Source organism: Prinia subflava, chromosome 13, assembly GCF_021018805.1.
Source record: "Prinia subflava isolate CZ2003 ecotype Zambia chromosome 13, Cam_Psub_1.2, whole genome shotgun sequence".
Classification (NCBI taxonomy): domain Eukaryota; kingdom Metazoa; phylum Chordata; class Aves; order Passeriformes; family Cisticolidae; genus Prinia; species Prinia subflava.
Window position 1 is genome coordinate 16877233 of NC_086259.1, and position 26663 is coordinate 16903895.

General features: G+C 43.6%; 1 protein-coding gene across 1 annotated transcript in view; it reads left to right on the forward strand.

Moving 5' to 3' along the window:
• Positions 1-26663, forward strand: part of CMIP (c-Maf inducing protein) — a 129802-nt gene that overhangs the window by 71523 nt on the left and 31616 nt on the right. Inside the window, exons 3-5 of the mRNA XM_063410568.1 lie at positions 5600-5650; positions 23309-23470; positions 24616-24657. Of these exons, the coding sequence (XP_063266638.1) occupies positions 5600-5650; positions 23309-23470; positions 24616-24657 (255 nt within the window). The remainder of the gene's footprint in view (positions 1-5599; positions 5651-23308; positions 23471-24615; positions 24658-26663) is intronic.

Below are 26663 nucleotides of genomic sequence, written 5' to 3' on the forward strand. Positions count from 1 at the left end.
TAGTATCAGGAATAGCAGGGCCTCCTTGAGCTGGGCTAGGCTTCTGCTCTTCTGCTTTCAATTTGTAAAGCACAAGGTGTGATTAGGGTGTTGTGTGGATGATTATGAGGGGGATGCTACCCTTGATAGTGAAATAACTGGAAGAACCTTTTGAAAGAGATTGAAAAAAACCTTACAGTATAATTTTATGAACTGCTGAGCACCAAATATAGGAAGAGTCCCAGGAAAAAGGCTTTGGTATTTCAGTCATGACAGTACTGCCTTGCTTTCCTGTGGTGTCCTTTCTTTCAGCCTTAAAGCCAGCACTTCCATCCCTGTCGCTTGTGTTGTTTTATTCATTTCTTGGCAGTGGAGTGTAGTCAGAAGGAAAAACAAACAGAGCAGGAAGCCTTGACAAGCACAACAGTCACACGTTCAGCTCGGTGCTTGACCACGCTGTTTGTGCCAGGGAGTCCCCACGGTAAATGTTTCCATTGGGTTTTTAGTGATACTTTATTTTAGTCTCCTTGGAGAACCTGCCTTTTGTTTTGAGTGCCAGTTCAGCCAGTGCTGCCAGTGTGGAGAGGTCATACAAGGACCAGAACCCAGCAGAGGCAGGGAATATTTTAAGGAGGAAAAGGGCATTTCTAGCAATTCCCAGCAACTCTGTCTGTGCCCTGGGTTAAGTCAGAAGAGTGGCAGGTTTCTCTTGCAGGTCTGCCCAAGTCTGACTTGCAATGCTGGGGTTTGCATCAGCTATGTGGAGGTTTTGTACAGCTCTGTGCTTGCCATGGGGCTTGGCTCCCTGCAGCCCTGGGACACTCCACTGTTCCCATGGCTGATAATAAATGGGGGCAGAGAAGCCTGTGCTGTTTTATAAGTCCCAATAATGAATATCAGCTGGAGAAAAACCACAGCAAAACCCCCATCCTGCTGACCAGAGAGCAGGCAAGGGAGAGAGAGAGTCACTGAATAAACACATGAAGAATCAAAGGCAAAATCTGGGTCATCAAATCCCACTTACTGCTACATCTTTTCAGATGGCAAAATCCCCTAGAAGCATATATGTGGAGGGTGCTGTTGCAAGGAAAAACTCGGGAACAGTTTGCTACATAGACAAGCCTGTTCTTGTATTCTTCTGAATAACACACATGCCAGTAGCAAGGGATGTCATGGTGGTAATTGACTATTAAAGGAATGGCAGAGGTCTTCACCATAATTTTTAGAGTGCTCTGTTTCTGGCTGTTTCAGGTGTTCTGTTTCTCAGTAACACGCAGGTTCCTGTTTAGTTCCCTCCTTGCCTGGGTACAGATTACTGCAGGGGCTGTAACACTGGCATGAAGCAAATGTTCACTTTCTTATTTTTGTGAGCAAAAAGAAAAACCTGCCTTTGAAACATTCACTGCTTTTTCATAATAAACTTGTATTCCTACTCATTGACTAAGAAATGAAGTAGTTGGGGTGCAGAGCAAGTGCTTCCTTTTTCAGCAGAGGTATAAATGTACTCATGTTGACCAAAGCTTTGCATATGCAGGCCTTTAATCTCTTGCAGAGTTTTTATCCTGTGAGCTGTCTTTTTAAAGCAGGAGAATTTAATCCTATGAGTAAAGTTTGTACTTCAGCTGTTCCCAGGTGGCTTTTCCTCTCTGACTGAACCTTTACACCCCAAAAATGAGAATAGAAAATCCTTCAGAACACAGTTCCAGGATCAGTTAATCTTAAAAAAAATAGTGCCAACAGTAGATGTTCTTAAAGTAGATATTATTCTTCCTCATTGGAATAATAAATAAGCTACAAGTAGTTTAATCTTCTTGCTCCGTGTAAGAGTTTTGCTCCCACATTTTCCTGTTTTCTAAAGTATTTTTCTACTATGTTGTGGTTGTACAAAAATAATGTGAGATCTTGATTGTGCAGGAAGCTCAGTTGGACCATGTGTCATCCACTACTCTGTTAAAGCCACTGCATTTGAGAACAAATTATTTTTAGTATTGGGGCCTAAACATACTAAACACACAAGGAGCCTAAACTATTATTTTACATACTTGTATATGTAAAAATGTATTGAAGTACAATGAAGAATTATAAAATCTTCACTGTACTTCAGTCCTGCCTCATTTACTGTTTGTGACAACAGCAGGCAAAACATTTCCAGCTGATTTTTTTTTAAGTTGAAACGGTAGCTGTCAAAACAGTGGGGTAGAACTGGACTCACTGCAAGGGCAAGGCTGAAAGTAAGAAAAATTTTCCCTATGTGGTCAGAATGCCTAAGGAAAGCCTGGTTTGAAGTCTTTTTTTGTCTCATTTTCTCCTTTTTATTGTACCCTAGAGCTGAACAAATAAGTAAACTCTGCCCTTAGCTGCAGTAAAAAACTGTAGGTGTCAGTTCCCAGTAAGGGATGACTTCAGTGTAGAAAGCCTGGGTTCTGTCCGTGCACATCAGATCAAACTGGAACTGTCTATGTGCAGCCCCATAAATGGATTGTGGTTCCCTCCACTGCTTTACACTTTGGTGCTCATTGCTTAAACTTCAGAAATGTTCCTCACAGGAACCCAAATGCTCGAGTAAGTCAGTGCCTGCAGAGTTGGCTGGGCAGCTGAGCACCCACAAGAGCTTGGTGGTTCTTTTTTCATGCTGGCATGCTCTGAACTCACTGTTCCTTTGGTAAAAAATAAATGCTCCCTGTAGCACCTTCTCAGTGTAAGCCTGAAAACGAGGAGGGAGGGCCAAGGGATGCTGTGCAAGAAGGAGATCTTTGTTTTCCTTTGCAAGAGATCCAGCGTTTCCTGCACAGTGCTGTGGTTTTGCTGGAGCTGGTGGCCGGAAGGGTGCACTGGGAGGATTAGTCCCTGCAGCCTGGGGGAGATGGGGGATGCTGGTGTCAGCTCCCCCAGGATAAGGGTGCTTGGGTGAGGCACTCAGTCTGTGCTGAGCACGGGGAAAGAGTGCTGGTGAAATGGTCACTGGCCTTCCAAGCTTCTCTTACCACTGAGTCCTGATCGCTAGCAGAACTGTGGGCATTCTCTAAAGGTTTGTTTTTCTGTTTTCTGTTCACCTTTTCTGTCTTCTTTGTCTTGATTTTCCTGGGAAGTGGTCTTGAATAACAGCCCGAACTCTGAGTGCTTAGAGTGGTTCAGGCTCCTAACCTAGACCCAGCTGCTGGTTTGCTCAATGACTGCTCTACATTAACTAACTCTGTGTAGGCACTGCTTGGTTCCACACTTGGAACCCAGTCACTTTGCTAATTTTACTTCTAAAATGCTTTTTGTACATTGCTGTCATAGAGTTGTACAAGTCCTTCCTTTGCCAGTCTTAGTTTTATGTCTTGCAACATTCTTCGTTTCTTTTCTCCCCCAGTATTTGCTGTTCACTTGTGCCTCCTCCTCTGCATGATGCTGTTGTCCTCACGAATAGTTAGGGCTCCAGTCACTTTCACATTCTATCTACAAATAATATTCTCTAATTATTTGCAGTGGTCTTACAGTCTGTGCTACTGACATCATTAACGTAGGAGAATAATTACCAGATCTCAATTTAGGGCTTCAGCATTTGCTTTTACTTCCAGACTGAATCAGGTTGACATTTTACCTTTTTGAGTGAAGTACTTCCTTCCCCTAGAAGAGTTTTGATTTTATTGATTTAAATAACAGTATCTTCGTTTGTATAGTTCCTATAAACTCAGTCTTCCTAACTTTTTGAAGCATGTAGTGGATGTGTACCTTGCAGTATGATTGGTACAATTGTTTAGTATACTTGAAGCCTACAAAAACCTTCAGTTTTAATTATTCTTTAAAGGGCTTTGATGCTAGAGTTTGGAAAGGAGGCTTTTTTGTTCTCCTGCATGAACCAGTTGTCTCCTTGAAACAAGAAAAAGAAAAGAGGTTCAATTTGAAATTAAATTTTTCAGAGAAGTCTGTTGAGGTTTTAGAGCATTCTCTCTGGGCAAAGATAAGAAATATCTATTTCCTTCATGTCTTTTTAGTTATGTTAAAAATATTCTTGTGCCTTTTGGTGACAAATTGTTTTTTGACCTTTTTAATAAATATATGAAATACAATTGTATTAAAATATAGTAAAAATGTATTGAATTGAAATTTATTCCATAACATACAGGTAAAAAGTCTGTCTTGTGTCATAGTGCCCACATATACATAAAATACTGTGTAAATAACAGAAAATCATTAAATATTGGCTGCCTGAAATATCCTGAAGATCTACACTCCAAATGTTTTTACAATTTTTCATTGCATGTGAAGAGAGGAAAATAGAAATAGAAGGTTTTTGTTTGTATTTGTAGCAATTTCATATTCTGATATGTGAGCATTTTTCTTGAAATGAAAAGTTTTTGATAAATTCTGTGGTCAGCCAAAATTATTTATAATAGATTTATTCCTGCTTTATTGCCTCAAAATCTACTGGAGGAGCCATTGATTCTCATTGCAATTGATTCTCTGATATGAATAATATGTAATACATATATAAAAGGATATTACTCCATTTAATTCAGAGTAATCAGTCTAGATTTGTGTCACTGAACCATCAGTAGCTGACCTTGAGATTAAACACATTTTTGGTAACCACACAGCATTTTTACTTCTGGTATTCCTGCCATTATCAGTGAACTGAATGAGTGTTGGGAGAGTAAATACATTCTGTAGTGTGGATTTTGAATACTTACCTGAAAAGGTGTTGGGAGTGAAACTTGATAAGTGATGCTTTAATTTGCAAGTAGTACGTGCTTTTTGACTGGCAAAGAACCTCACCTTTTAATTTTTTTTTAACATGGATTTATAGGTTAACCTGCAATTTTCACTGTTTTTGTAAAACATTCTGAAACGTGACTAGAAATTGCCCCTTGGCAGCGTTGAGGTGGAGCTGGAAAAGCCAAAGGGCATCTCTACCCACTCAAATATTTCAGACTTATGTCACCTTGTTAAGGCATGCATATGTACGTCACTGTACATGCTTTTATATTTTTTAATACCAAGCCTTTTGACCTTTGGGAATGTTGAACTGTTCCTTCATTGGCTACGACCTGGCTTCACACTGGCAATTCCTGGCAGCTGTGCTTAATAGAGACAAAAATGGTTGATGGTTGGGAGTGATTATTGCAACATTTATGCCATTGCTGCAAACAGTCTGTGCATGTATCTGCACGTCTGTGTGTGCTGTGCTTTTCACTGTTTTAATATCACTGAAAGAGCAAAGACATTATTTGAATTGCTTTGGGGCCAGCTGAGGAGCAGGACAAGAAAAGAAACCAGAGTATGGAAAAAACCCGACTCCTCCTATTAAGATGTCAGCCCATCTTCCAATGGCTTTCAATCTTCAATGACTAAAGCCACTCTGCTTTAGTCATTGATGGCAGAGGCAAATGCCCCACAGGCATTAAAGATCTGACCCACACCTGATTGAATTAATGGAGGATTTTTCACAGTCTTTGGGCTGGACAGCATTTCATGGGAAGTTCGTATTTGTAAGGTTTTGGTTCAGTATTTTATAATGCAGCAAGGTCTTTGTGTCTCTGCTTTCTGTGAAAATAAACTGGTTATAATACAAAGTACCTGAATGACCTGAAGCACTGGTAGAAACTAATAAGTCTGTAAATTTTCTTTATTGCAGGCTGCAAACAGTTACCTGAGGGATCAGTGGTTCCATTCTTTGCAGTGGAAGGTAAGTCCTGTACTTGATCTTCTTCATTCTCTGCCTCCAAGAGTACTTTTTTGAATTCCCTGTTTGTTCATTGTCAAAGCCCTGAATGGATAAAGGCTTTTCTTGCAGAAACCCTAAATCAGAACGTGTCTGCAGTTTTAACGTGTCTGTGTCATGAATGAAGTGGACAAATTAACTTGTTGCACAGCCCAGCTTTATCAACATATGACAGGCTTCAAAAAGTAGATAGGCCATTAATTCACATTTAAACAGGACAGAGATTGGATGGTTTTAGTTTTGTACTGTGAAGTGTAATATGTTACAGTGAGTACACCTCATCATATCCTCAGGACTCCTGGGGTATTTAGAGGTTTTTTGTTTGGTTGTTGTTTATTTTTCTGAGAAGCTAGGGAGAAGGAGTGTCTTTTAGAGTTGTTTACTTTATGTGTAACATCAATCAGTTATACATCAGTCTGTGTTTATACTTTAGGATGATTTGGAATTAGAGGCAGTTTCCATTTCAGCGACCTCAAGCCCTTTCTTATTTTCAGTGGGAACAATGGCCTGATTGCCCTGAGTAGGGAAAGTGCATCCCAGTGACAACATTTTCTCTCAAAAGCAGCACATTCCTCATCAAAACCCGTAGCTGCTGACCTTTGGGTGGAATCTGTATGGATCTTTGATGCATTTGGAAACAGGTTTTGGCCAGATGCTGAATGTGCTTGTCCTCCCTTGCCTTGCAGTGGGAAACACAAGCAGTAGCTTTTCAGCTCAGGACTTGTCTTCAGAGGGTTTCAGTGAAGTCAGCCAAGTTGGCTGTGCAGCTTATCAAGATCTCAGCCTGCTGACAGCAACCACATGGAAAAATATACGGAAGTCCCTCCCACCAAACTGGTTTTGTTGTAGGTGTATTTGATAATTGCAAAATAGTTGTGTGGCAAAACTAGAGTGTTGGTGTGCTTTGTGTAGCCATCAGTGTCTGGCAGAATCGTGTTCTGAGCGGTTCCACGTCCTTATCAGCACAAGCCAAGTGTTGAGATCTCCTTTCCCAGACCACTGGTGTATTCCCCAGCCTGTTACCCTGATTGCCCAAACCAGAGGGGACAGCAGTGCTGATAGCAGAAGGCTGGCTTGTGGTGTAGCACTTCAGTTTGGCCTCTTGACAGTATCATTAACACAATACCCAGCCAGCCTGGATTTCTTTGCAGCTCCTGAGGATAACAAAGCACTTAAAGCTTGCAGAGGCAGTATCTCCATGTGGCCATTATTTTCTCTCCTGCTTTGGCAGGCAGGGATGACCAGAGAAAGCATGGATAGAAATGATGATGGAATTTCTTTTTCCACCTCGCCCCCAGCCAGGATGGTTGTGGTACCACTGTGCTGGTGGCTCATGCCCACTTTGTTCCTGCACTGAGGGGAGAATTGGGGTTGGAGGTGTAACTCTGGAGAACATGAAGATATGGTAAAGATACAACATGGCCCTACCGTTCAACCCACCATATAAATTCTTAAAAAAAACCAAAAAAGGACAGGAAAAGAAAGCAAGCCAGACCAGACTGAGTGACCTGGCTTGCTTACATGCCTTTCAGTCATGGAGAAGGAGCTTTGCTCTCTGGGAGTTGTTTTTAAAGGAGTATTTCTTAAACTTTCCAGTACTTCTGACCCAAGCCTCTCATTTTGGGAAACTCTGAGTAATTTAACTTGGTGCAAAGTAAAATTTATTTTTGCTTCCCTGCTTCCCTCCCCACCCCCATTAAATTCGTTTCTGAAAAACAAGTGAAACATTATCTTGATTTAAAAGCCCTTCCCCTTACCAAGAATAGCAACAGTGACAGGGTTTAGTCACTGCCCAGGTACTTGGCACTAAGAAATTCCTCTTTGCTAAAGTGGAGGTAATTTAGGTTTTGGTTTTTATTGCTTAATAGTTCAGAGGAAGAGGAACTGATAACTTTCTGCTCTTTGGCAGGTTTAAGTGAGATCCCAAAGGGCTGAAGAAGCAGGACAAGCTGTCAGTGCAGAAGAGAAGTGAGGCAGTGCAGTTGTGTGTCTTCCTTAGAGAAGGTTATCACTTCACTGGCACTGTAGCCTATGACTTTAAGAGCCAGGTGCCAAGGTTCATCTCACTCCATAATTTGTATGGTTTGATGATTAAGCAGGTAGTGAGGGAACCCACAAAAAACAGGAAACCTATTCTTCTGGAATGGGGCATTTACGAAAGCACCAGCTGGCAGGGAGATGGCTGCAGCTGTATTGTAATTGGGTGGTTGTGCTGATGAATGATATATTTGTCCAATGGTCTTACAAATAATAGGTCAAAACATTTCTGTGGGATGTAGAACACAGATGCAAACTGGTGCAGATAGCTGGAACAGTTGTTCAGGGGAAAACATTCAACAGAGATGATCTTGCTACTGTTTGTACTTATGTGGTGGGAGCATTCAGGGAGCCCAGCTGAACCCGGAGCCCCAGTGTACTTGGCACTAGATTTAAGTTTAATTTTCTCTTGCCCTGCCCAAACAAGGCTGGAGGAATCCACTGTACAGATAGCAGAGTGATATTCTGAGAATTTCCATCAGTGGGAATTGCCCTCTCTTAAATTACAATTATGGCAGCAGATTCATATTCTGTCACTGTCCTTCTGACTTTTTTCCTGTGCTTGAAGCCTTGGGAGTCAGATGCTGCATGTACCCTGAGCTACATAGGAAATGGGTAGGGAACAGTGAATAGTTGTGTCTCAAATATTTGGGGAAGCTCTTTACATTCAGGCACATATTTTGGTTTGGTAAGAAGGTGCTGAGGTCTGTGAGAGAGCTTTGGTCTGGTGCAGTTTTAGGGTTTAACATGCTGTGGGAATTCAATTTGTCAACCGGCACCCTGGAAATTATTTTTGGTCTAGAGACAAACACGGAAATAAAAATCAAGAATAATTTCTTCCTGAGACCCAGAGGATAATAAAAGAGATGGTACAGATTAACAGAAATAAAAGAGAACCAAACACGTAATTATGCATGTTTTAGATCCAGCTCCAAGGGGTTTTATGTGTCATCCAGCTAGCTAGTTGTCAAGGTGGTTACACAGCTTTTTAGTTGTGTCTTTTTCCTTGAATACTGTGCTCATTGAAGTCAGCAGGGATGTAGGGGACAGCATGAGTGTTCCTTATGTAGTCATCTTCTCTTTGGGTTTTCCATTTCAAACCCTCCCACTAAGGTTTACTCATAATTCCTCATTTAATCTGGATATCAGTGAGTATCACAGCTCCTAAAGGATTATTTGCCACCTCAGCCTATTTTTAGAAATCCTGATTTCCTTCAGGTTATAGCTAAGCCAAACTATCTTTGTCCAAAGAATAAACAGAACATGTTAACAACTTTCCAGCTCCTCAAACATAAATCATTAATCCATTGTGTAAGGAAAGTTCCTCTCAACCAAGGAGGTTGGATTGAAACCGTGATACATAATCTTTGGTATGTGGAAGCTGATAAGTCATAACAGTGTATCAGTAAAGATAACAACACTTTCTGTGGGTGTACAGAAGAGAATAACACATGCAGTTCATTGCCCTCTCTGGATCCAGGGCACGTACAGTGGTAACCAACCACTCCTGTAGGGGATGGACACAGCTAAACTTGGCTTTCAGGCATACCGGGACTAGTAATTTTGGACACATGCAAATAAGTAAATACATACTCTTGGTATTTTTCCAGCCAGCTTCCATCTCTATTGTTGCTTGTTTATGTGTTTGGGCTGAAGACTTTGTGTGCATTTGTAGTGCTGAGCACAGAGGGGTACCATCCTCTGTAGAAAACATGTAACCCCATTAAGCTACATGCTAAAAGTATTAATCATTAAAAGATACACTTAACTGATTTAGAACCATGTTGCATTTCAGTTAGAAAGACATCAGTGAGGTTTTCCTCCCAGGAATCCTTAGGTCTTCTCTCATGGTACAGAGTACAGGTATAAATGGCCATTTTTTAATGGGAATTCACCTAAGTTCATGCAGGGCATGTTGCATTTTTTATTGTGCTTGATAGTAAACCCTGAACACTGCCCTCACTGTGGGGTGAGTTGCTCGTGTTTTCTGGTCAGCTGGGTGATGCAGCAGTCAAACATGTTAGTTGACAGCCTTTGGGGGAATGTCCTGAATTGACTCACTACAGAAAGAACACAGCCAGGTCTGCAGGAAGGCATGAAGCATGACTCAAACTGAACCTTGTGTGCCTCTGGATCTTCTAGAAAGGCTTGCCCTGTACCTTGTCTTTCCCACTGATGCTTTTAACCAGTGCCCGAGTGTCCCCTAATGAGAACTGCTGCTTGGAGTTTACACATCTCTTAGCAGGGACAGTGCAAATGTGTTAATTGTAGGATTGTTTAGGTTGGAAGGGACCTTTGAACACCCTCTGGTCCTCTCTCCACCCTCACTACGCTTGTCCTCATGCAGTGCAGGGTTTACTTTGAGGTGGTGGGAGGTTGCTGGGAGCCTGTGAAGCCCCAGACCAGGCAGGTGAGCTCAGCAGTGTGAGAGGGGAGCAGCCCCCTCCCCATCCTGCTGTGCTCATGCAGCCCAGCATGCACACACACCCCTGACTCGCAGTCAACACTCACATTGCCTTTTGTTTTAAAACTCATTTTCAGCCCAGACTCCATGTTTTAAATCCCATGAATTAGGAAACTGGAACAATGTTGTCATTTGGGATTTGCAAACATTTTGCATTGAAGACTAAAACAAGCGATGTTGGCCTTCATTCAAAAACTTTAATTTTGGATTAATACTTGCCTGGTTCTCATAGGGATTGTTCTATCTGTGTCTTCAGGAAACAGATACTTCCATGCACAAGCAGCCCTATTAATTGCAAAGGAATTGACTGTCAAATAGTCATACTTGACCTGAATGGTGATATGCCCTCTGGTCTTTACTGTGACCAGATTATGTATTTCTTGTTCATTAGTATTGAATATTTTTTATGCAATAGCCATGAGTGAGTATCAGTCATTGTATCAAATGGTGAATGTTCACAGTGAGTTACTCTGAAATTTAAAACAGCAAAATACTAAGTTAAGAGCAACTGTTCTTGAAAGTGTGGTAAAGCCTTCCTTGTGTAAAGCACCTTTACGGCTTTGTCACCATGGTGATGATTAAAAATAGTGCTGATACAGGAGTGGGGGATATATAGAATTTAAATGATGGCATTAAAGAAATTTACAGCCTTAAATCTCAGAAAATCTTCCGTTAAAACTGTGAGATATGGAAAAAAATCATATTGGATATAGTTAAAAGGGCCAGTGTGTTTAGTGACCTAATTTATGATCTGGGAGAGGAAGGTTTGGTACCCTATGACAATTCCATAGCCCTGTGCTCTACTGCATATTGAAAATACTGTATGAAGAGCTCAGCAGTTCTTTGGAGTGGTAGTTCTGGACTTCAGACCCCTCCTTGGTGGTTGCCCAGCACACAAAACTGGAGCTCTCTTGGCTGTTTTTTGCTTTCTTCAGCTGAAACTCTGAGGTATTTTCACAGAACAGAGAAGTTTTCATTTTCTTTTACTTTGAGGTAAAACAGTAAATAATTATGATACAATTAGGCCAATGGTGGCTTGTTTTTTTTCTTTTTTGTGTCTTTGTGCAAGTCAGTAATATAATGATGGGAACCAAAGCTGTGGAATTAAGTTTTGCCTTTCAAAGCCTCAGGGCTTTTGGAACATTGTGGGCTTTGATGACACACTAGTTTTGGACAAACAGGTTTATTGCTTGGACAGATAAAAGGCACCACACAAGTTTTTGGCTGGTTTTTGTACTCCTTCTCTAAAATGCTTGGGTACCAGTTACAGGAGGACCAAGAAGAGGTTTTTAAGATATCCTGCCTTTGCTCTGCATCATGATGCTGTTCTAGGCCAGACTTTGTACTCTGTGGGGAGCATATGTGGGATCCAAGGGGTGTGTAAATGGATCTGTGTTGCCATGGATTGAGACTGGTACCAGTTTGTGCTTTCTGGTGAACATAGTGAGACAATTGTTCAGTTTTTGATGACTCTTCTCATGGTGAAGTTGATGGCATGGTTTGTTCTTTTTTTCTATATGAAAGGTAACATGAAATGCAGCTGTGTGTGACTGCTGTTCATCTGGTGATTGATAAAACCACCCTGTCTGGTATCTGAACAACCTCATTGCAAATGGAGGAGCAACATAATGGAAATCTTGTTGTACTTACAGCCTTTTATTTCCATAACTTTTTTTTTTTTTTTGTAGTTAAGTTGGGGGGCATGTCTTTTTTGTCTTTTTTTTTTAACTTTGTTTTTGGCTGGAGTTACCTTCATGAGCACATGAAAGTCTGTTGCCTCTTTCATTTTCCAGCACAAGTTTGACAGTCTCAGGCCATCTGTTATCAGAAGTCACTTGAAAATTCTTGGCCTTGTTTTCTGTTTCTGGGATCTCATTTTGCTAGAGGTAGCTGTGCTGCCACAGCAGAAAGGCACAGATCTCACTTGGGAGGTGGAAATGAATAGATGAAAAACAGACAAGATGATGACAGAGAGTTTTTTCTTCTATTCATTTTATGAAATGCTGGTAATGTTTTAAGAACTGGAACAGGTGGAGTGGCTAGATTTTTTTTAAGCTTTCACTGCCTTTACACTGGGAAAATGCCTCACTCTTTCTGGGGGGGGCACTGGAGCAGGTACATCTGCAGCAGTGGCAGCTGAGCACGGGCTGTGCTCTGTGTTGGCTTCACATGAATCACTTCAAATCTTGGAGCTGCATTTCCATGTCAGCACAGCACTTTGTCCAAGCCAAGGAGGCTCTTGGCAACACGCTGGGATGCCAGCCTGGAGCTGAGCTGCTGCTCTGAGCTGCTCTGCCCTCATCCAGCCACAGGCACATGTGCTTTGTGCACCCATAGCTGCCTCCTACATTGCCAAAACTGCCTTTTTTAAGGAGGCAGAACTCAAGCCAATTAATGGCCTAGTGGTGAAATTTGAGTAGAAACTAGATAGTTATTTTCTGTCTTGCTTTAGCTAAGTCAGGACCAGCTCTAAATTTTCCCCTCTAGACTTGGATGCTATCCTGTTCAAACTAATATTAGGTCTGAAGATAGAGGGGTGTCAAAAACAGCTGAATAAACAGGTCAGCTTGTTATTGTGTGCTTAGGTCTCAGCTCTGAAGAGGAGCAGATACAATTGCTGGAATATGTTGTTGCTCAGGAATGCTGAGCTGCTGGCCAGGAGGGATCCTCAGGTTTTGTGCTGGTGAATTGCTCCTCCGCATTATTCCAGGGCTGACCTTATGACTAATTCTTTGCTATTCAGGATTTTGAGGTCACGGTGACCAAGAACTTCACCAAATTACAACTTCTCATCTATAGCTCATCTGTAGTCATAATATAGAGATGCACCAAAATTATTCTCTTGTTCAGATTTCTAGCTGCAGAAAAATCTGTTTTTAGGAGATCTCTTGTGGAGACAGGAGAAGACTGGTAGGCTTTCCCAGGAGTGTAATTATCCTCCTTGCATGATGCATTGGGTGTGAAAACCTAACTCTGGGAGATGACACATGCTAAGTACCTTGTTAAGCTGCTGCCATGGGGCCCAGTTCTGCATTCTGCATGTTATGAGAGCTTTTGGTATCAGAAGACCTCCATGGCCCTGAAAGAGCAAAGGGGAGCTAGATGTTTTACTAAATTTTTCTTTCATTTCTTGCACAGTTTTATCCTTACATTATAGTATACATAATGTATTAGAGAATTATAAAACTGCTGCTAATACCAAAAGAAAACTGTAAAACAGTTGCAAGTGTCACAGCCTGTATCATCTTCCCTAGCTCTTGCTGTAAGCCTCACGTTCATCTTGTCTGTCACAGCTCCTTGTCTTTTTTTTTCCTAGAACATTGATGGTTTTAAAATTAGGAAAAAAAGTATCCAAAGGCAAGTATGTCCTTCATTCCCCTCTCTTGATTCAGGAGCCATTGCACTGCAGCTATTTCCCATTGCCTGGTCTCTGGTGCTCTTTATTGTTTTATTTAAGATGGGAATACTGGATTGGGCTGGGTGGCCAGAGGGGAGATCCATCAAGGACAACAGGGATGTTGTGAGTGATTCTGATCATGGGCAGTGGTTCTGGGAGCACCCCAGTGATCTTTGGTTCTCAGCAAGGATGTGAGTCTTGGGATCAGCAAGCTGAAAGCTGTGAGTCTTCGTTCAGTCTTGCACATCACGCAGCACTTGTGCAAATGAGAAGGAAAACAAGGAAATTGCAGAGATCCAGTGGCATTTTGGTAGGCTGAAGAGTTGCAGGAGGTTTGGGGGTTTGTGCTGATGTGGCACAGTAAGATAAATACATGGTAAGATAAATAATATAAAAACATGGAACAAAATGATGGGAATGTTTCAGGTGCAAATGCTGCTCTGAAATTGGGCATCTCCCTGTGAGAAACCAGAAAATTCAGTGCTCCAAAGCCCAGAGATCTGAAGACAGAAATACCCTGCTTTTCTGAAGTCCTTTTTAAGATGCTTACAAGCATCACATCAGCATCCAGTCCCTGCTCTCCCTAAGGCTCTGCAGCAGCTTTCTGACACAAACATGTTCCTCGAGCCGTGCACATCTCTCTTGCTGACGACATTGATGATGCAGGTGCACAAGAGAGAAGCCAATTTCAAAGCCATTTATGGTGTTGAGGAGCTAGAAAATCAGCAAAATGATACATTTGCCAAGGAGGAGAAAGTGGAACAGGTGGGTAAACGTCCATTTGGAAGGTTTTGCTGACTGGTGAGAGGGGAGGAGAGCAGCAAAAGCTGAGGGTGCCCACTGCCAGCAATAGACAGCAGTAAGGAAAAGGGATGACGTGGCGTTTTAATCCATTTTGCATATCTGGGAAGAAATAATTGCTTTGTGTGCCACTTGCTGCTACCTCAGCTTACTGGAATTTCCCAGAAAATAAAAGGGGGCTAGATAATCTTTCTGAGGTTATCTTTTGTTAGCAGTTACTACACTGTGCAGCGATAGTAGCTGCTTACCCCCAGTCTGAGGTGGTTTCTCAGGTGGCGAGTTCTTCCGATCAGGCTTCTCACACTCCTGACATTACTGGCATGTGCTGTCAGCCTTGCAGCTGAGGCCACGTCCTGTGTTCCCGGCGATGAGCAGCTCTCTCATGCCTGAGTGGGATGTGAAGGGTGCAGTGCCAGAGCTGGAGGGGCTCTGCACAGCAGGTATGCCTGGCTGTGCTCCATGGTGGCCTTGTGCACAGCTTTTTGCTTTGCCAGACCTGGTCAAAGTGCAGTGACGATAAGATTGCCCGTGCTCCTTTTTTTTTTTTTTTTTTCCCTACACAGTATCTTTTCTCTGGAGTGGCAAAGTCATTTATTTCCTCCATGGGCTGTGAGCTGATGGATGCCAAGGCTCCACAGACACAGCTGTCACATGTAGAACATAAAGGGCATGAAGGTAAAAGGAATTAGGGGCCTGGATCAGTTCAGCTGGGTGTCAGAAGCATTTTATAATGTAGTTAGTGACTGTAGGTCTCTGCACAGAAAAGCACACAGCAGGGACCACACCTAGATGGCACTTGATGTCACAGTGCCTTGTGTCATCTGTGCTGTGTTTCTGCATGTCAAAATCCACAGTCACACGGTGTCTGTTGTGCTTTACTTATTTAATACTTCTTTTTTACCCCTGTGCACTCAATGCAGTTAGTCCCCGGAAGGTTTCAGAAAGCGAGGAGTGTGTATGGTACACAGATTCTTGCTTTTATATAGTAGTCTGCTCTTTTTTTTTGCATTGGACATGTCTTATGTGACTCTGGGTCATGCTGCAAATACAGGAGCAGGTCAGACTCACACCTCTCTGGAAACTGTGGATTTTGCCAGAATGTTGGGCATTTGCTGCTCTGGAGAAAAGGGCCAAATATTCTGCAGCAGGGAGCAGTGAGGTCCTGCAAGAGGAGGAGGCAGTTGTGTCTGAACACATTTGAAACCTTCCCTCTGCTAGTGATTCAGAGGTTGTTCAAGTCCTGCACTTCAAGCAGGCTGTCCGGCTCCTGCCCTGTTGTGTGAGGCCAGCAACCTTTCCGTGAAGGTTCCTCTCACTCATTCTGCAGAAGATATTTAAGTAACTCAGGAGGGTTTGTAACTTCCTCTCACCGGTGTGCAGTTAGGGCAAACCTTTCCCTATGTCTGGGACAATTGTGTTGATCAACTGTTTTGAAGTTTTTTCTCCTGCCCAAGATCAGAAGGAAAAAATGTGTGACTTTTGCATGGTGAAAAAAACCCGAACAAACCAAAACACCCAAATGCTCATGGGCAACATACTTGAGAATATTTCTTCTTTTGGGGAGATGTCCCATGGAATGTTCAACCCAAGATACCAACTTTGTGTCTACCAATGCTTTTTGCAAGCAGGGAGTGGCTTGTGCTTCTGCTAGAGTATCTGCAGTCATAGTGAAATTCCGCATAGCCAAAGCAACATTAAAAACAAACCCCAACTTGGCTCTGGTACGAAAAATACGGAACAGCAGTTGCTGTGTGCAGGATGAAAGCTGATGTTTTGCCAGCCTGAAGTGTAAAGCTCGTGCTGGAACTGGGGCCTGAAGAATGGGAGTGTTTGCCAAAAGGAAATGGAAGCAGGGATGGAGGGTTTCGGGGAATGCATCAGCGTTGGCCATGCCAAAAAATGTCTCCCCTGTGGACAGGTCTGATTACAGGAGTAACCGCATGAGCCCAGGCAAAGTGCAGCTGGAGCCACAGTTGGCCTTTTGCGTTTTCTGGCTGGGTTTGCAGCATCTCAAATGCAGGAATGAGGCAGAGCTGGGTTTGGCTCGACCAGCTGTGTTCCTGCATCTTACAGAGACCCAAGGGCTGTGCAGGGATTCGAGAGGAAGACAAGGCACCAGCAGAAACAAAGCCCAGTCTCTTTGCTTGGTAGTGGGGAGATCTGCCAAGGATGAACTTTCCCCTCCCTGCTTAGGGAGGCTTAGAAGGAAGGCACAATTCTTGAGTTGCTTTCAGGTTTTGGAGACACACACACACTGCATTTGCATACAGTTTTGTCTTCAGTGGAGCTCATGAATTTCATGGGTTTAGTTTTCTTCCTTTCCCTTGGGTAGAATATCCTTCCTGTTCCATCCTCTCATCCCCTGTTGTTACGGAAGGATATCTTTGCAGCAGTGTTGAGCACATCAGAGAGCAGAAGCCCAGAAGGATGGGCAGTCAGTTGACAGCTGTGTGCAAAGGAGGTGGAGATACATCTATGTAGATAAGATATATAATATGATTCAGGAGCAAGTTGTTGAGTGCATTAGTGTTGCAGCTGCCCAGTGACATGCTGAGGGGTGCCTGAGGAGCCTGCCCTGTGACCCTCCCTTGTCCCATGTCCACTTTGCACTTCTCTCGGTTCAAGCAGGAATGCATTTCATCTCTGTTTCATGCTTGTAAAATTGTGTTTATTTCAGCATTCCTTTGCAGTGGTACTGTCCCAGTGGTACCTGAGCAAAGGACAAGCCCTGTGCCTGCGGGAAGTGTCAGTGTGGTTGTTCCAGCTCGTGCATCAGTAACAGCTGAACCCACGTCACCGCCTGCTGAACCCGCTGAACTCTGCCGGCTCTGGCACAGCGCTGACCTGAGCCTTGGGGGTTCTTGCCTGGGTTAGGAGATCTGGAGCAGACACTGGTGGAAAAAACCAGGGTAGACTGAAAAAGGTGGTGGCCGGAGATGGTGTGATGGGGAGGCACAGCAACAGGGTATCAACATTCAGGTTGCTGTGGGCACACTGCCTGCTTCTCCTTGGGGTGCCAAGATTCAGCAATTGCCTCGGAGGCCACCTCAGTTTTGCTCTGTTCCTGGCTTGCCATATGACCTCAAGGAAATCACCTTGGTTTTCTTGCTCTTTCTCTCCTTCTTGCTTTTAATCATCTAGACTGCAAGCTGCTTGGGGCAGAGAGTGTCACTGGGTGTATTTGTTCAGGCCATAGATTCACAGGTGCCAGTCTCAGTGTAATAAATTATGGTGATTTTACCAGGATTTTTTTAATATGAGTTGGCAAAAAATGAAGTTATTCATTAGAATTTATACCTTAACTGAGTGAAAATCAGAAGAGCTTATCCTATAATATTTCTCTCCATTTCTCTGGCCTGTGGCAAGGAATCTGTGGGAAAGTGAGCCTCGACCAAGGCAATTGCATTCAGAGAAGCAACTGAAGCAGAGAAGTTGATGCACTTCAGCATTTTGCACTGGGTAGAATGAAATATGCAGAAAATGCCATGACCTGAAAACATGGTGGAGAGCAAAAGTTTGCTGCTGCTGTTCTGCATCTATTTTAGAGAGAAGCAGATTAGTCTTTCTGTACAGAACTTTCAGAAGGTCAGGAAGAGTTTGATTACTGCAGCATGAGAAGTTTGAAGTCCCTGATTTAGAAAAGTTTCCCTAATCTTATCCCAGCCCCAGCCCTTTGCCTGGATTGGGACTTTCTATAGACTTAGTCCTTTCAGGTAAAGTTTGTTTTTCTTTTTCATATTGGTAAATGTTGCAGGTAAGAACATAATTCCAAAAGGTTTCAGTGGATTCAACTGGTGATGTAAGTCCATCTCTGATTAGCAGGGAGAATTCTGTTAGCAGCAAGTTAACCTTAGATATTTTTCAGAATACCATGAAGTAAGTGATACCTGCTTGTATTAAAAGTTGAGTATGGGTGTGGCCGAGTTTTGGGCTGGCATGCCCTCATTGTTTTTATGAAGATAATGAGTTAAAGGTCAAAATGCCAGCAGGTGATGCTGCAGAATACGTGGTGCACCTGGGCTTTGTAGGACAGGCCAACATGTGTGTTGGACATTGCCAGCAACTCTTCCTGTTCCTTGTTACACAGTGTTGGAACAAAATGTTCTGCTGCAGTGGAGAAAACCTTTCCAGAGTCTGCTCTGTGTTGTTTTTATCTCTGCAGATTTGCATCTAGCAAGAGGCACCTCCATTTTACATAAGCACTGTCAACATTGAAGTGTAACACTAGCCTGTGTCATCCGTCCCCGCAATGAGCTGGGGGGACCTCGGTGCGGGAGCCTGACCTTTTCCCTCTTGCTGGAGCTGCACTTGTTGCTCAGCAAGAAATAAACAATTGCTGGCACCCACAGCCCTCCGGGGCAGCACCCGACCCTGCAGGAGCTGCAGCCTGTCCCATCCCTGCAGGAGCTGCAGCCTTGTCCCGTCCCTGCAGGAGCTGCAGCCTTGTCCCGTCCCTGCAGGAGCTGCAGCCTGTCCCATCCCTGCAGGAGCTGCAGCCTTGTCCCGTCCCTGCAGGAGCTGCAGCCTTGTCCCGTCGCAGCAGGAGCTGCAGCCTGTCCCATTGCAGCAGGAGCTGCAACCTGTCCCGTTGCAGCAGGAGCTGCAGCCTGTCCCATTGCAGCAGGAGCTGCAGCCTGTCCCATCCCTGCAGGAGCTGCAGCCTGTCCCATCCCTGCAGGAGCTGCAGCCTGTCCCGTCCGTGCAGGAGCTGCAGCCTGTCCCGTCCGTGCAGGAGCTGCAGCCTGTCCTGTCCCTGCAGGAGCTGCAGCCTGTCCCGTCCCTGCAGGAGCTGCAGCCTTGTCCCGTCCCTGCAGGAGCTGCAGCCTTGTCCCGTTGCAGCAGGAGCTGCAGCCTGTCCCGTTGCAGCAGGAGCTGCAGCCTGTCCCATTCCTATAGGAACTCCAGGTTGTCCCATTCCTGCAGGAGCCTCCCCACTAAAGATTTGAGCGATCCTTTTGCAGGCTGCATGTGGTAAAGCGGGAACAGAGCTAGAATTTAGCAGGCTCTTGAACATTAGGGATGGCCATTAATTTTCTTTATGTAATGAAGATAGTATTTGCTGATGGGAAGACAGGTTCCCGAGAGTACAGAACGTTCCCTGGCTGGCAGTGGCAAAGCAGGGATGAAATTTTGTCATCAAAGAGGCTAACTTCATTTTTCCCTTTTTGGATCAGGTGTACTGGCTGCTTTAAGATGTTCCTAACATGAAAGGTCTTGCTAGGGCTGAACAAGGCAAATGTTCCATTCTGGCTGATTTTGTGCATTAGAGTCCATTTTTCTTAGCTGTTGACTACATCAGTATTACCGTTCTTGTCCAAGAAGGTGGTGTATGAGCAATGGCTACAAGATGAAACCACTATAGGATAGAAAAACATATGAAGATCTTACTTTAAAAAGGCTGAAAATTTCCTAGGCTCTCTTGAACTTTGTGTTCACAGCAGTGTTCAAAGGCTTTTGAGCACTGATGGTAAAACTGACTGCTCATAGATTTTTGTCACATTTCCTAGCTTAATAACTCTAAAAAAGTAATTTTTCCTATGTGGACTTCAGTTCTTTCTTCCTATGAAAGAGGATTGAGACTTAGGTATTTGAATTTCTGCAAGACTTAATTAATTAGAGTGATTTGAGAATGAAGGATGCCCTGTCAGTGTCACTTACTCTCCTCATTCTGCTTCTTCTGGGTACTTATTAAATTCAGTGGTTTTGCATTTAAAGGCAGCACGGCAGGATTTTGGAATGACACTGCTGTGTGGCTCTGGCTGGTCGGTAACTAGGAGGGTCAAATTCCAAGCTGGCATATCTTATTTTCACTCACACAAAATTTCACAGGAGCTGCTGCTTTTAGTGAAATCCTCCTAGAAACTGGATTCCTACCTTGGCGTTTTTCTTGTTCAGGCTATTAATGATAAATGTTGTATGAATTTTTTCAGCAACTGAAGGCATCTTTTACACCTACATCCAGGGGGAGTGAACCCCTGGACTGACATTCCTGTTCTCCACGTGGGTCTTTACCAGGCAGCTTTGTTTTTCAGCTCGTGAGTGATTGTTGCTCCCTGCTCTGAAGCCAGCACAGGTAGAATGGAGCAGATGGCTCAGTGTTGCCTAAGTGCTTGCTGAGACACAGCAAATTGCTTCTGTAACCCGCTGATAGGTTTCAGGCTTTAATTGAGGCTTTCAGCAAGGCGCTCAACAGTGAAAAGCATTCTGCTGAGAAAAACAGCGCTGTAACCATGGCCAAAGGTTCAGGACAGCAGAGTTCAACCCTCTTGGGGATGGCTCCTCTATTTATTTATTTATTTTCTGCTGCTTTCCCACCATCATTCCAGACTCCCGTAGTGTCGTTCGCAGCCTGCAGCTCAGTCTGTCAGTGCCACTCAACCCTTTGTGCTGGAAACGTGAAGCACACACTGATAAGTTTGGATTCTGTACTTGCAGCAGGCTGTGTGTCTGCAAAGGTGGCTGTCCCCTGATGCTCCCTTGGAGTGCCTGTCTGCCCTGAGCTTCAGCTTTGGTTTATCTTCCCTGCCTGGCAGCGGGTAAAGCTCCTGCTGTCTTGTCTCTTATGTACGTCAGCATCATCAGAATTCTGACTTTTAATGGACATCTCTAAAAGAGAAAGAAAAACTCCCTTTCTCCTCCCTTACCCCAAGCAAGAGTGGATTTGACAGTGCAAGAAGGATATTTGTGGTGGAGTTGTCTGAGCAGCGTCCTGTTGGGCAAGAGTTTCCTTCAGCAGTCTCCCCTTAGGCTGAAGGAGCTGCTCTGAAAATGAGTTGTAACTCACAAGAAGGGGCAGCCCAGAGAGGCAGGGATGCAGTAACCCAGTCGTCTTACTCCTATCCCTCCCTGTCCCCACATTTTGTCAGCTTCCAATTCTGCTCTGAGTTTGACTTCTTCACAGTACAGGATCAAGGAATAAGTTTCAGCATTGGAAATTGTACCTCTTGAGCCAGCTTGGTTTCGTGTCCTCAATTAGTCAGAAAGGAATTGTTTCCAGTTAGAAAACTGTCTAGTTGTCTTAGATTTAGTGCTGGAGTGGGTCTAACAAAAAGACTAAATAAAGGCTCTGTGTGAATAAGATAAATTCTATAATTGAAGTTTCTTAAAGAGTCCAAGAAGTCTGTGAAGTAGGAGTAGTGCTGGTAGCTTAAAATCACTGTTGGATTCGCTCTGTCCCAAGGAGCTCAGAAGTACAAAGATTTTTGTGCAGTTCTGAAATCCCAGCCACATTTGATGATGTCTGCAGCATGTTTTATTTTCATTTAGCTTTTCAGTGGCTTAAAATGCAGTGGAAGTGTGAACTGCACTGCCGGTGTGCTTTTGTACTTGGCATGAATTTAATTAAAAAGATAATTGGATTGCTTTATCAGCCTTTACATGTCAGCCTAGTACCACTCTCCTCCCCCCCCTCTAACAATGCTGACAAACCCAGTGCATTTGGAATCTGTATTTTTCTGCATTGTTCTCCTCTGGTGTTTCAGGTGGGGTGCAGAGGTGACAGTTTGCAGTAGATCTGCTCCAGGGTGGGAAGGAAGTGGCTGATAAGCAGAGAGCCAGCCTGGTCAGATGGTTCCTGCTGGGGCTGCCCTGGGCGAGCGTGGGGGAAATGCCAGGAGCCGCAAAGCTCCGAAACAAAACAGAACAGAACATCAGGCCCTTTGCAAAGTGCTCTGCCTGTGCTACACTTATGTATGGCCCAAAATGTGCAGCTGAAATCTGTAAGCTGCACAAAATGGGCAGTTCATGTGATTTTCATGGAAATGCTGCTGAGGAACGTTAAATGCATTTTTAGTACAAAACACTGAAACAGTAAACATGTTTCATATACACAGTCGGTGCTGTTAAATAAACCTGAGCATGTGTCCAGACTTCTCCACATCCCTTTTTGCAGAAGACCAGGCTCATGCAGAGAGGGGAGTAGAAAGGCACCTGAACTAAACACAAGTAGGGTCCTGGCAGTTGCTGTCCCTTAGTGCAGAGCTCCTTCCCTGCCTCTGTGCTCTTGTGGAGCCCCTCCTGGCTCTCATGTGCCCTTCATGTTGTTTTCAGAAGTGACGTTTGAACACTCACCATCATTTCCTTGAACTTGTAGAGTGCCATCAAGCTACCTCTGGGAATTTGGGTTGGGTGGGTTTTCTCTAAAGATTGTTTTTTGTAATATAAAGCAGCCTCTGTTCAGTAGTTTGTGATCACATGGCTGCTGAGGAGTGAGAGTTGTCCTCTGTTTATCCCGATGATCTGTGGATGGGGCAGTTGATGAAATAGCTGGGACACGGTCAGGGGCATGCAGGGAACTGGGGCAGATGGGGTTAGGCAATCAGGAGTGCTGTTCTTGAGAGTGGAAATGCTGTTGTGTGGAAGATTTGGAGACTTTACAAGTTGGCTTCTCTTACAGCTGGAGGGTGACATCATGACTTTTCAGGCTCCTTCAAGAGAGAAAAAAAAAGCTTCTTGGTCTGTGAGATTTTTTTGCTTTGGTAAAATTGGTTTAAATGAATTCTGAATGTGACTTCACGTTCAGACTAAAGGATCTTAAGAGTGATGTTTTGATGGCCTCTCCCTCTCCCTTTTGCTTAATGAGTCTCTTAAAAAGAACTTAAGCTTCAGAAACAGTTCAACAGCAGGTATCTGTTGTTAGCCTGAGGAAGAAGGTGTTTGCAAGAGGAGATGATAAAAAGAAAGATGCTCTGGAGTTAAACTCATTTTGAAATGAAAAGAACCATGGTTTCTCATTGCTTCCACAGAAGAAACTGGTTTAGACATAAAAGGTTTTCTTGTCCATTTAAGTGTTTCAAGTACAGCTTTTCAGCCAGCAGAAAAAGCAAAACTCGAAATACAAACCAGCCCCCTTGGGCAGTAGGAAGCACAGCTGTGTTCAGGGGTTTACAGTGGTGTCAGTGTGGCCCTTTCACGTGTCTTGCAGAAGAAGATTTACAAGTACAAGAAGGTGCTGAGTAACCCCAGCCGCTGGGAGGTGGTGCTGAAGGAGATCCGGACGCTGGTGGACATGGCACTGACGTCCCCGCTGCAGGACGACTCCATCCACCAGGCTCCCCTGGAGATTGTCTCCAAGCTGCTCTCAGAGGTACGGCCTCAGCAGGGCTCCTGTCACTCTCAGATGAAAGTTAAAACAGTTAAAAGTGTGGGGGTAGGTTTTGTTTTAACTTGGGCTGTCAAAATTCTGCCTGTGAGTCTGCTCATGACTTCTGCTGACTTGAGTGGAGTTTGCACTTGCTGGGCAGAAGGGAAATTTGACCCAGGTTATGCAGATTTCTACAAACAAAACAAGCCCCATTTATCTTGAGTTTGTTGGGTTTGGTTTATTTGGATGGTTGGTTTTTCTTTTCTTTGGTTTTTTGTATTATCTATGATAAATTTATAATGGGTTTAACTCATGCCTTAAGTCAGTGGTAAAGCTTCCTTTGACTTCTATTCCATTTGCTTTGCTTCCATGACCAATAATTTTTGTACCAATGGATATACACACACACCAATAAATCGTGTAGCTATTTTATTTTTTCTAATTCAGATAGAGAAAAATGTTTAGAGAAAAACATTAACTATCCTCCTTGTATAACATCTGTTTCAAATATTTAACTTCTCATGGACAGGAAACGTAATGCCAAGCAGGCTTTTCATGTCTTAATTCTGATATGATAGCAGAAGAATTTGATATAAACAAAAAAAATCCACTATTGTTTTTTCTTGCAGTAGTCAAAAATGTTAGCAGCTCACACCATTGTAACTTCTGGATCGATCATGCTGCTGAAAAAGCACAGAGCAAACTCTTCTGCATAGGTGACTTCCAGTCAATTTATTGGCTTTTACTGGTACCATGTTTAAAGAAAGAATTTTGGGAAAACTCGTCACAAAAAAACACCACAACAATCCTTTAAATAATTTTTGTACAGACATACAGCTTGTCCTGAGAAATAATTTTAAAGAAATGTATTGCTGGCTTTACTTTTTCAACTGATTGAGACCTCTGGCATCCTGATGTTTGTGTGCTGAGCTGAAGGAGCAGTGAAGGCTTGCACCACTCCTCATAGCAGGCACTGAACCACCTTCTCTAGGAGAATGTTTCTAATGCCATGGTTTTTATTCAGAAAATAAGCAATTGAGTCTTGAGCCTGTCTGCTTGAGCCTGGTGGTGGCTGAGGACTGTGTGCTGATGTACCAGCTCAAGAGTGCTCTTCACTCACTCATCTTTCTTCTATTCAACTCTTTCAGAACAACAATTTAACCACTCAAGACCATGAGAGCATTATTGTGGTGAGTATCTTTCTGTCAAAAGCTGGGGACAAATCTGTGTTGTTTGATAACAGTTCTGTTAGTGCCTGTCTCTGCCCAGGTGGAGTAGGGCAAATTTGAAAGCCTTTCCACCAGTGCTGCTGAGCTTAGGCAGGAATGAAAACCATTTGTCTATTTTTTGTGTGGCTTTGTCATTTATCTTTTTGTGTTTCATAGAGGAATTACAAGAAGGCTTTCTCATCAGCCTGTGTGGGAGAGCACAGCATGTTGAGTGTTAACAATCTCTCCAAATGGCCTCCTCAGGAGGCTACACGGCAATATCCATATCTGTAGATGTACTTTAAATAGTCAAACCCCATCATTTCCAGATGTGCCCTATAAAACCCTTAGGCTGAGTAGTTTCCTGAGGGACTAATGCTACCATATACAGACTGTCTCCATTGCTGAGGGTGTGTGAGCAAGGGATTGTCATAAGTGTCATTCCAGTTCAATCCCCTGCTAACTTTTTGTAAAAATACCCTCTTGAACTTTTTGGCTTTTTGTAGGTCACATGTATTTAGACATCGAAATAAGTGAATCAAATGGCAGCTCTGGTGCTTGTGAAACAAATTATAAAATCTCAACAGTTTATCAGAGAGGTGGAACTTGGTTTCCCATCAGTGTGATTTAATTTCATTCTCTGGCAATTTCCAGGAGATTTTCTCAGTAATCTAATCTAGAGCCTCACCACCACCTGATGGTATCACATCTGACTCTTTCTGCAAAATAACAAGGTGGCAGGTAGCTGCCAGTAGGTGTTAATTGTATTTAACTGCTGTTTAAGCTTCCCATTTAGCTGGAATCAACCACTGAGATAAATTTCTGAAGTAGCATTTACTTTCCTTTGCTTTAACTTTCATTTAACTCTAGCGCCAAGGGTAGTTCAAGCCCCCAGTTACAACTGGTTGTTTTTGGGGAAAGGATTCTTTAATAAAAGATGAGATGACCGTGCTGTGAGCAGGGGGGGTGAACCAGGTGGCCTCCAAAGGTCCTTTGAGCCAGTGTTGTTCCTCTGTTTTGGGTGATGGCTTCTTCAGCTCAAGTCCTGCCCTCGTGTAGGTTGTGCCCAGGCCATTAAGGGCTGGCAGTTCCTGGGCATTCAGAGCTCACTGCCATTACCCAGATAACCTGGGCTATTCTTGGAAAGAATTGCTAATACTGTGTGTTTATGTAGCATGTGGAAAGTACACAGTGCTTGGCCATGCAGATGGGACCAGCTTTCCCTCTCTGGATGGTGCTGGGCAGATCAATATCCCAACAATCCCTTCCTGCTCCGGATGGGCAAGCACGTGTTGCCACGGCTGGGCAACGTGGCACAGCACGTGTCTGCTGTGACCGTGGCACTCGTGAGGAGAGCACAGGAAAAAGTCCTTTCAGGCTGTCAGCTCTGCCACACTGCCCACAGAGACAGAGTCATGACCTCTTTGACTGTCTCTGTTGTTGTTTCCTAAAGCAAACAAGCCTGAAGATGGGTTCAGGAAAGCTCTTGAGCTCAGCTGTTGGATGGGCAGTGAGAATGAGGAGTTCTGGTCTCACTGGATGGGGCTGTGTTCTCCATCAGTCCCCTGTGGCTGGGCCACCACCAGAGGAGGAGAGAACAGTTGCAGAAGGATGGCTCATGATAATGAGTATCATAGTTCCTACATGTAACCTGACAGAGCTTTGCAGGTGTGCTTGGGTTTCCTTGTTAAAATTCACATTAATCTTGGCCTGTTTGTTTGTGGCTGTGAAACAGCCACTGCAGACAGACTTTCAGGGCTGAGTAAGGAGACAAGAGGGAGAGCAAAAACCAAAGTAGGCTGCCGTAGTAAAACCTCAGGTGCCATCCAGATAAAATATCTGGTGTTTAGTTGCTTAATACAATATCTCCTGGCTGCTGTGTTTAGTGTAGTGTTTAATACTGGGAATCCCTGTAACTGAAGAGTGGAAAAGCCTGAAGGCACCACCACACAGAATATATTATCCTGGTACCATTTTCTAATTTACAA